Below are 11,225 nucleotides of genomic sequence, written 5' to 3'. Positions count from 1 at the left end.
GGGCTCTGACGGGTAGAAAGAACTAAGGGTGGTGTTGGCGGAGTATCTCTACCCATTCAGACTATGCCGAAATGCACGCGACCTACAATCCCTTTCCTCTTACAAGAATGAGCTCAAGCTCTCAAGCAAAACCCAAGGCCAGTTGGAACTACCCATCCCTGCTGGCGGAAAGCAGTAACAGATGCGTCAGCTTCCAGGATAAATAAAACTTTAAAATATTAATATTGAAAAAATACAATTAAACTTTTATTAAAAAATACATACTCCTTACTCGATCTTTGTGTACATGTCTTGGTGTGGAAAAGGAAAAAAAAATAATATAGGAAAGGCATTAGGACTACCTAATTCTTTATATTGTATTTGGTAGAAGCATGTTTCAGTCATATTTTGATGAAAAATAAGTTAGTCTGCTTTCATTTGCTCCCGGACATCTGAGGGCAGAGTCTCAAACAGAGCGTCTTCCACAACCAGCCCAGCTCGTTTCAGAGCCCGGCAGTCTCCCAGCTCGGGAGGGAGGACTTCGAAGTGATTGCCTTTGATGTCTAAGTAGGAAAGAAACAGTAAGTTTCCAATTTTTGGTGAAAGTACAGAGAGGCTGTTTTTCCCGATCTTCAACGTTTTAAGTTTCTTGCAGAAGTAGAGTTCATCCGGGAGGCTCTCCACTTTGTTACAGGTGATGGAGAAATACTGTAAACTTTGCAGAACCCCGATTTCGGGAGGGATGAAGCGAATGTCGTTATAGGACAGGTCCAGGTATCTGATTTTGTTGCACAGGAAGAGGTGGGAGGGAAGCACTTCTACCTTATTGTGGCTGAAAAACAGTCGCTCCAGGCTGGTCAGTTTCTTGATGTGCTCTGGGATGTAAGCGATGCTGTTATACCACAGTTTGAGCACGGTTAGCTTTCTCAAGTGCTGGAAACTCACGATCTCCTCTATGGACTTCAGGTTGTTCTCCTTCAGGTCCAGCTCCTGGAGACTGAGCAGGCTGAACACGGCGTGGGGAATGCGCTCCAGGTCGCAGTGGACCAGCTCCAGCTCGGTCAGGTTGGTCATCTTCTTCAGGTTGTTGAGCATTACCAGCTTGGTGCCGTCGTTGTGAACGCACATCTTCTGGAGGTGGCTGGACACATCCACCACGGCCTGAGGGATCTTGGAGACGTTGCTCTTGATGGAAAGGATTTTAAGGCTTTTGAGGTCCCGCAGGGACTCCAGGGTGACGTTTTTGGAGATGTCGTGACTCAGAGAGCCAACCAGATAGAGCTCTTCCAGATTCCGGAGGCCGTACATCCAGGGGGGCAGCTCCCTCATGTCATCGAACTTGACGCTCAAGACCTTGAGATTCTCCTTCAGGAAGGAGAGCGCCGCGCTGTGGATCTTGACGGAGCACTGGTGGAGGGAGAGCTCCTGAAGGTTGTCCAGCTGGGCGATGGTGGCGGGTATCATGACGTTCTTAATGATCTCCAGCTTCAGGGACTGTAACTCCGTGATCTCGAACACGGTGTCTGGGAGGCCAGACAGCATGATGAGAGGCAGCTCCAGGCGGTTGTGGGCATTCGTCTGCAGCTTCTGCCGCAGCTTGTCGGGGGTCCACTCGTTATTTAAGTTGAGCTGCTTTAACTTGTTCTCGCTGACCTCAGAGAGGAACACCGCAAACCTCTTGGAATAGAGAGGGTCATACTGGTCTATCATATGGAGCATAAAGGCAAAGTCATTTTTCACGTCCGGAATGTCATCGATTCCAGTCTCCTGCCGGACATACTCAAAAGAGTACTCCCTCAGAGAACGGTAGAACAGCCAGTACAAGGTATAAAGGCACGTCAGGCCATAGATGCTTACAAAGCACAGGTAGCAAAAGGAGAGTTTGGAGAACAAATGAGCCATGGTGTGATTGCAGGAAAAGTTCTTATAGCCCGTCATGTCCTGGATGTCCACATTGCAGTCCACGGTGAACTGGACTTTGGAAACCAGAGCACTGTTGTAGGCGATGATGATCAGGAACTTGATGACCTTAAGCACAGTCTGCCGCACATACATGGCGTACAGGATGTCACCTTCCTCCACGTGCAGCCTGAACTTCTTAACCTTCTCGAACAAGGCCTTGGCCTGCTCACCTTCCTTCTTGTCCAGAGCCCCCGCAGTGGATTTGTCAACCACGAACTTCTCAGGAATTGACTTGAGAGACTGGGACTTGACCAGGCTGCCTTCCGGACCGGACTGGATGGTGCTGGACCTGTTCATGTTGTTCTTCCTATTGTCCTTCTCTTCGGAGTCCTCGCCAGACACCTCAGAGAGAGCCCGCGTGGTCCACGGGGAGTCGAAGCACTTCCCCAGGATGGAGATGAAATGTTCTATTTTGGAACTAGATCCGGGGAACTTGAACCAGAAGTTGCTGCAGAGCATGAAGACCAGGGTGTGGATGAGCACGAGGTACGGGAAGTACTTGGCATACCAGTGGAGGGCTCGCTCGTAGCACATCTGGTTGATGAAACTGTACTGCTGGAGGTCCAGGTCTGTCTTCAGTCCCTTCATCTCCACGGTCGCCGGGTTGGTCGGAGAGGGTTTAGGTGGGGGCAGCGGGGTGGTACTGATCATGGTCTGGGAGACGTTGGAGAGGGAAGAGTGGTTCTGAGCAGGCTGCACTCTTTTTGGGAGGCAGATGATCTTGTCTTGCATGACCTAAAAGACAGAAATAATAGTTTCAAATTATATTACCCAAAGAGCTCTTAGTAATGTCATTAGTGCCAAGAAAGTAGCAATAACATCCAATAAATGTCCATTTCCTCTGCCTGGAGAACATAACCTCCGACTCCAGGACCAAGACTTTATTCTTAGCTCATGTTATGGGAGAACGAAATATCTGATTTTGTTTACTGCATCAAGAATCGGCACAAAGTAGCAGCAGCAGCAGCAAAGCCAGGACACGGAACAGGTCATAGCAACGTTGAGTATTTAGGGAACATTCAACATTTTTTAATCTCTGTATTTCTTCACTGCGGCGAGAATCAGTACACGCCCTTAAGGGAAACTGCTGGCTCTGGATGTGGTCTTCACTTGTGAGAGACGTGTAAGGGTTGGAAAGAAGAAATGTGGAAGTAATTCCTGGTCCTCCTGTTTACCCCTCTCCTCCGCCCACGTTGTGCACTGCACTACACGCATGATTAACATAACTGGCTTTGATGTAACGGGGCTCTCACGGAAGCATTCCCACGTTCTTTAGAGATGAGAGAACTTAAACCAGGCCCGACAGCAGTGCATCCATGCGTTCATTCTCTGCCTTGGAGGACAACCTCGAGCCCTGCGGCTGTCCTGCCAGGCTCTGCTGGGGACACTATCAAGTGAGAGCATCACGCAGCTCTGAGGAGTGCGATAAGGAAGAGGCAGGGCGAGACCTGTCTGGGACGAGGCAGGATACTGCTTGAATTAAATTAGACAAGTCACGCTCACAAAGAGGGTCAGAAACCTGGAAAAATATGGAAAACAAGCAATCACCCAGAGGACAAATAGCAACCAAAAGGCACAGAGTATCGTGGATGAAATTAATGAGTACTAGTGAATGAAATGATACATTTTGATGAATTAAATTAATAATGAGGCAAAGTTTTTTTTGGCCCTTGCTGGTAAGCCCGGTGTCTGGAGCTTGAGCCCAGAGACCCACATAGTGGGAGGAGAGAACCGGTCTTCACGTGTGCACATAAATAAATACATGTAAAAAGGGGAGAACAGAGCAAATCAGTTTGTATCTCTAGGAGCCCAGTGTCTGGTGGTTCTGCAAGAACAAGGGCCTCGTGACAGCCCAGGTCTTTGCACTGATTACAGGGGTAGAAACTAAACACACTGCAAAGTGGCCCCTGCAGCACAGTGTGTGACTATGATCAGGTGACACGGACAGCCCACGAGACAGACACTCAACGCCGAAATCCAGCTGAAGCAACCAAGGCTTCGTGAAGCGCACGCTGCCCACGTGTTTACTGGCTGAGACGCACTCAGGGCCACCGCCTGTCCTCCTACGTCTGGTGCTATCGGTGTGGGCATGAAGAACGCCTCTTCCACCTCTTCTAGCGGTGAGGATGACGACGACGGTGGTGGTGGTGGTGGTAGGGAAGATGGTAATGGCTGCAGCAGCACATGCTAATGTGCTCAACTCGCATCTGTCCTTATTTCGGAATCAGTATTCATTCTGAATTGTCACCTTTAAATTTTTATTTTATTAGACGGGATACCGTGTCACCCAGGCTGGCTTCAAACACCCCATGTAGCCAAGAATGACCCTGAATTCCTCTTCTTGATTCTACCCCGAGAAAGGGCTGGAGTTAGTAGCGTGTGTCGCCATGCCTGGTTTAATCATCACCTTAGTCCGATAAGGCAGTGGCGGGCTTATGATTTCCATTATATAGTTCTAGAGACTGAGGCATTAAATCAAGTGACTAGACTGATGTCACATAGTTCAAGACCTCTCTTCTTACTTTATGTAACTGGTATGTCTGAAAAGATCTTTCTTGATTTTGTTCATTAAAAAAACATTTTTAAGGCTATATTTAAATTTGTGTGTGTGTCTGTGTGTGTGTCTGTGTGTGTGTATGTGTGTTTGTCTGTGTGTGTCTGTGTGTGTGTGTCTGTGTGTGTGTTTCTGTGTGTGTGTGTGTGTGTGTGTGTGTGTGTGATGTGTGTGTGTATGTGTGTGTGTGTGTCTGTGTGTGTGTGTGTATGTAGGGAGGCATCACATCCCTAGAACTACTTATAGGTGGGTGCTGGGAGACAAATTTGGGTTCTCTGAAAGAGCAACAAGTGCTCTTAGCTGCAGAATCATCTATTCAGCAACCTTTTTTTTTTTTTTAACTAAAAATTTGTTTTTATTCTTTCCCAGTGAATTTTATACATTTTCACCTCGTGCTACCCGCTGTGATCCCCCCTTCCTGCTGAAAACTTTCTTTTTCCCAACAAACGCTGACCCCAATTTAAAGTCTTTTGTGTGTGGTAGCTGGAGCACGGCGCTCTTTCCTGAGGAACAGCAGAGTACGTTGGCGAGTTTTATAATTCTGGGTAGAAAGTAATTTCCCCTCCACATTTGAAAACACGATTCCATTTTCTCCTGCTTATTTGCGGGCAAGATGCCTGCTGCCAATTAATTGAGTTGTTTATTAGGCAACCTCTCTCTCTCTCTCCTCCCCCTCCCCTTCTCGAAGCTGTTAAGACTTCCTGGATTTTCTCTTGACTTTTTAGTTTTGGATCCATGCACATTATCCCTGCTCCGAATTTGGCTCAAAGGACTTTTTAGAAAATATCTTCCAAAGCTACACCACACAGCTCCATTTTCTTCTTCCCAGGGACACGTGCTCCTGTCTTTTAGTCCCTCCTCCCCTGCGAGGCTGCATGCTGAAATCCTCCCCTCTCCCTTTTGAGATCTGGGGGAACACAGAACTAACTCACTGCTAACAAACCGTTTGTCTGGGCAGTTGGGTGCAGGACGCATGCTTTATTAGTTTTTTTTTAATTAATTTTTATTTTATGGGTATGTGTGTTTTGCCTGCCTGCATGTTTGTGCATTGTTTGTGTCTGGTGTCTAAGGAAGCCAGAAGGTGGCACTGGATTGCCTGGAACAGACAGTTGTGAGCCACCCTGTGGGTGCCAGGGATTGAACCCTGGCCCTTTGAATGTGCTCTCAAAACTACTGAGCCATATCTCCAGCCTTCAGCTAATGTTTCGCAGATCACATTTGTAGGTGTTGATCTGGGGGCTGTGGGTTGAAGGCAGCCCCCCACCATCTCACCTCCCATTCTCCACTAACTTTCTGTTCCCAAGATTTCTACGAGTCTCCTATCTATTCACTCCCGTCACAGCAACACAATAGCTTTTGTTGCCATTGCCTTTATAACACTGTCTCTTTGGCCATTCTGAACAGAATCATTTAAAAATCCACAGTCCATTGTTTCAGATCATGATCTGACCTTGACAGCATCAGTGTTCTGTTAATTTTAATGTTAGCTTTCCTTAAAATTTTTCTTCCCATTTCATTTTGAGGCGAGGTGTCACTATTCAGTGCAAGCTAATCTCAAACTCATGGTAATCCTCCTGCCTTGGCCATCTGGGACCACGTGTGTAACCAACCCAGCTTAATCTCAGCATTTTTGTTTGTTTGTTTTTGTGGTTTTCTTCACCCATTCTGGGGAATTTGCATTTGCATTGGGAGGTGGGTTTCCATGTATGACTGTGCTCTTGTGATTTCTGCATCTACCCAGCCCTGGGGCCATCCCTGGGCTTTCTCACAGAGGGTTGGTCGTTCAGGGGGTGTTGTCAGCTGCCAGGGCTGTGCTGGAGAGGAGAGCAGGCTGACTGGAGCTGGCCGGGAGGAACCCTAGGGCGGTCGGTCCCTTGAGGCACCAGCTTTAGTATCTGGTCAGTTACTGTTCTTTCCAGATCCTTCTGGAAATAGGGGCTTTGGCTTCAAAGAGTGACCAGACTCCAGGCTCTTATCTTGCTTGGAGCCTTTCTAGTTCCCTTTCCTGGCAGGAGTCAAGGTCCTGTCTGGTGTGTTCAGTTTTGGAAGAAAGCCTGGTGGTTGATTTAGCCCACTCAGTGTTCTGATCCTGCTCCAAGGACAGGCTTGTCTGGGTTTGCAGCCCACCTGTGGGTTTTGCTATCTTATCCATTATGACTCTGCACATAAATGGGGTGTTTTGAAGTCCAGCATTTTTACAAGGTTTTCCACAACCATGTGTGTATATTACTAACAAAGTTAGACAAGATACAGCATTCACTCTCAATTGGAATGTATTCTTTAGTCTGTGGCTTCTGGCCTGAAAAGACAGGGTAACATTGGCTACAATGTTGCTGCTCCATTTGGTTAAGGTAGGTTTTCTTTCTTTCCTTTTTCAAGACAGTTTCTCTGTATAATAGCACTGACTGTCCCAGAACTCCCTCTGCAGACCAAGCTAGTCTCAAATTCAGAGACCCACCTACTTTTGCCTCCTGAGTTCTGTGCCGCCCTAAGGCAGATTAAAAAAGAATATTTTTTAAATTCATTCTTTGCTAATGTCATACACATACATACACAATGTATCTTAATCGCGTCCAACACAATCCTCTCTCTCACTCCCCTGGACCCCTCCCAATTCTCCTCCCTTCCCCACTATTATGTCTCTTTTTATTTAAAATAACATTCTGGGTCCAATTAGTGATGCCCGAATGCCCTTAGGTGTGGGATATCCCGTGGAGCATGACAACTGACTGGTCGGGCACATCCCTGAAGAAAAATATCTTCCTTCCTTGAGTAGACACCAATTACCAACAGCTTCTCAGCGAGGGGTGGGTCTGCATGAGCCCACCTGCCTTTCACACTGGAGCTTTTCCCATGCAGCTGCTACTCGTTTATGAATGCCACGGCCATGGCATGGTTGGCAGACAGCATCTCCAGACCCCCTCCCTATCCTTTAGCTCTTTGATTCTTCCTACCCCTTCTCATTTTGTAATCTCCAAGCTGTTGGTCAGGAAGCCCCATTTAGGACTGAACATTCAGTCACTTACTCTCAGCCCCGGAGCAAGTTATGAGTCTCAAGTTATGAAACAAGTTACCGACTGTTGCCACCGAGTACATATTTCTTTTGAGAAAGGGTCGCATTGTGTCCCAGATACATGGCGTTGGACTTGCAAAGTAGCTGACGGTGACCTTGAACTCACCATCCTCCTATCTCTTCCAAGTGCTGAGGCATGTGCGACAGTACTTGGTTTGGCCAAAGCTAAGGACTGAACCTTGGGCTCTGTGCTTGCTGGGTAAGGACTCTACCAACTGAGCTACAATCCAGTGCAGCTGTGGCAGGCTCGATTCAAACTGGTGGAACAGACCAATAAAAAAGCAGGCGAAGTAGCTGAAGATACTCCGCCTTTTATGGGAAGAGGTGACTTGGCAGTGCAAGCTCAATTTTGGCGAGAGCCAAGCAACACAGATTCATTATAATGTGAGTGTCTTCACAAACCTTGATTTTAAACACACACCCATGCTTTAACTGCCTCTTCATCCTCCACTTGCTTCACAGAGATGCATTAGCTGGGACTACATGCTATATACCCTAGGGCATTTATAGCCAGAGCTGCCCTAAATCAGACAGAGCAAATCAAGTTCTTCCTGCTGTGGTAAGATGCAGAGCAAACTGTTTCCCCAAGCTGTATTCTCCACCGGTCATTCAGAGACACTGAGGAAGCGCCTTCATTATCTAAAGGCTACCAAGTATCTGCTCTATGATACAATGTAGCAGAAGCAAAGAGGCAGGAGAAATGGTTGCTGCAGCCTGGCTAGAGATGTAAAAGGCCATATGGAGTCAGTAAGGATACAAACGAGGCAGCGTGGCCTCCACGGAGGGGGCACAGGAGGCGCAGTAAGCTCCTGGGCATGGAGGAGGCAGGGGAGGCTCCAGGAGGAGGTACAGCTACGCTGATTGGGTCTTGAAGCCTCTAGCCTTGGATAGGGCATTGGGGAACGGACGGTGGGAACCTACACACAGGTTCCAGAGACAGGAACTAAAGGCGGCACCGTGAGAGTGAGAACCACCAGGGAGACAGACTGCCTGACTTTACTCACTTCTCCTGGGCAGAGGGAAAAACCAGGAGGGAAGTAACTCTCAAGCCACTGAGGCATCAGCCAATGGACAAACTTGGGTTCCTTGAAGCCAGACCCCGGAGGATGAAGAACCATGGCCAACAGGCACCTGTTTGGTTTTTGTGATGGAAGGATTAATCCAGAAACCTTTGTTTCAAGGTTACCAGAAATGTTAAGTACCATAAAACCTTTCAGGGAATGAGAAGAAACTAAAAAGTCAGGGCAGACAGTGCTGAAGAAATGAACGCTCTGGGGCTTCGCAAACATCCCATTCACGAGCCTGCTATCCTTCAAGCCCAGCCCTGTGTGTCTGGGGACAATTACCCCAGAGTGCAAAAATAGACATCCGTGAGAACCGCACACTGCATCACAGTCGCCAGGACAAACAAGGTCTTTGTCTCCAGGGGAAATAGGAAAGCAAAACTGTGGCGACATTGCTTCCTGCCTGTGTGCACGTATATCCCCTCTGTTATTTAAATGACTTGATTCTTTAAAAGAGAAGTTTTAGATTGATAGCAGGATGGAGAGGAAGGTTCAGAGATGTCCCATAGGCACACATAGGTACACACACTCCTTTGCCAGCACCTCTAACGGTGGTAACATTGTAACTATGTACAAGATGACATATATTGACACACGTTATTACCCAAAGTCCACAGTCACCTTAGAGGGCTCACTTGGTCTTTAGAATCTACCGGTCTGGCCAAACTCTACAACATATTCATCACTATGATATCCTGCAGGGCTCGCTGCCCTCTAAGCCTGCTGTGCTTAGCCTATCCATTCCCGGCCTTTCCAGAATTTTGCCCTCAATCCCTGTCATGGTTTGAATATGTTTAGCCCAGGGAGTGGCCCTGTTGGAAGGTGTGGCCTTGTTGGAGTAGGTGTGTCACTGTGGGCGTGGGCTTTAAGACTCATCCTAGCTGCCTGGAAGTCAGTCTTCCACTAGCCGCCTTCAGATGAAGATGAAGAACTCTTGGCTCCTCACCATGCCTGCCTGGATGCTCCCATGTTCCTGCCTTGATGATAATGGACTAAACCTCTGAACGTGTAAGGTAGCCCCAATCACATGTCGTTGTTATAAGAGTTGCCTTGGTGACGGTGTCTGCTCACAGCAGTGAAACCCTAAGGCAATCTGACTTAGTACTTTCTTCAGGTGCCTCTCGCACGTTTCCTCAGTTTGCTCAGTCTCTCCCTGACCGCACTGCATAACAACCAGTTCTCTGGATTCCCTCTTGACGATGGCGTTTAAAACTCATGGAATGGTCAGGAAACAGCACAAAAATACATGGAGAAAACTTAGGCCCCTAGCATCCAATGAGGGGGAAAAAGTCTCAAGCAGATTGTTGAGAGTTTAACTGGTTACTTAAGTGTACACACCAGCCAGGGCTCAAGCACACTGTCAGAGCCCCTATTTATCAGCATGCACGAGCTCATGGCTGTGGTATTTTGGAACACACATGCACACACCCACAAGAACTGAGCAAAAGGTTTGTCTTCATGGGTTGTAAGAAGAAACAAGGCAAAACACACCCCTGCCCTGGGCACCGGACAATAAACACTCTGTTGTCTGGGTTGTGTCTTTTTGGTGAGGACGCTCAAAACTTACAAAATGGTCAGTAAGTAATGAGCGGGGATGAAGTTTCATGTGTAGAGAATCAAAAGAAAGGAAAACCAAAGACGCGGGGTTACCAACTTAACATCGCGCACGCCCCCTCCCCCAAGTTATCAGCATCACAGGGTGGTGCGTTGCTTACAAGTGATGGACCCGCAACCCACACCGATCGGGTCAAGGAGTCTGTGTCCTTGAGGATGGAGAGCGCTCCAGGAAGGACTGTACAGAAACCGGGATCTTTCTCAGTGTGAGGAAGATAACATACATACTGTACACGTGTGAACCCCCTCAACGGTAGAAGACAATGGTTGTACATATTCTATATGTTCCGCAGAAACCAGACACCAGGCACAGCTTGTGAACGTAAGTCAACAGAAAGTCTTTTTATTTCTTTTTCTTTTTCTTGTGGCTTGAGGAATTATGAGACGCCACTGGCGTCATTATTATACAGACCAAGCGAATGCCTAAACGCTGTAACAAGTCCTCAGACACAGGCACCACGGCCTGACCTCAAGGTGGCACACATTAGGGACAGTGAACATCAGATCAGATAGACACTGTCTCTCTCCAAGAATGACAAGTCCCAGAAGTACATGCATGCCTACAATCAGCTGCCATTAAGATCTGGGAGCATCTGGCCCATGACTACCTTCTTCTGAGATGAAACGATTTCTTATGCGCATTCTCCGAATCGACAGAACTCAGTGCTGGCTGTTGCAGACCCTGGGATTGACGGAGTGGGGAGGCCATTACAGTTACATTAAACCTGTCTGTTTTGATATTTGGGTCCATAAACACATTTCTTCCACCACCACCACCACAGGCGATGCTTCTGAGAGAGAGACAACAGGATGACGATGTGTCTACCATTATCGTCTGATGCTGTTAACTCCTGGTTGACCTGGCACTTCCCAAACACCTGGGACGGTTTGTTTCCTGTATTTTCGTTACACTGATACAGTCCGTTTCCTTCTGCTAAAGAACAGGGCTCCACAGCAAGCAAGAATTAGAGGGACTGAA

The 11,225-nt window shown here is 47.6% G+C and overlaps 1 protein-coding gene across 3 annotated transcripts in view; it reads right to left on the bottom strand.

Annotated features, from left to right (window-relative positions):
- Positions 1-218: 218 nt before the first annotated feature.
- Lrrc8c (leucine rich repeat containing 8 VRAC subunit C) overlaps positions 219-11,225 on the bottom strand; it is an 87,183-nt gene continuing 76,176 nt past the window's right edge. For all 3 annotated transcript variants that reach the window (XM_032916213.1, XM_032916215.1, XM_032916214.1), the window contains one exon: positions 219-2,676. In XM_032916213.1, coding sequence (XP_032772104.1) covers positions 403-2,676 — 2,274 coding nt within the window. In that variant the 3' untranslated portion in view covers positions 219-402. The remainder of the gene's footprint in view (positions 2,677-11,225) is intronic.

Source organism: Rattus rattus, chromosome 11, assembly GCF_011064425.1.
Source record: "Rattus rattus isolate New Zealand chromosome 11, Rrattus_CSIRO_v1, whole genome shotgun sequence".
NCBI lineage: Eukaryota > Metazoa > Chordata > Mammalia > Rodentia > Muridae > Rattus > Rattus rattus.
Note: the sequence above shows the minus strand (reverse complement) of the source record. Positions and strands in the feature narration are given on the sequence as shown.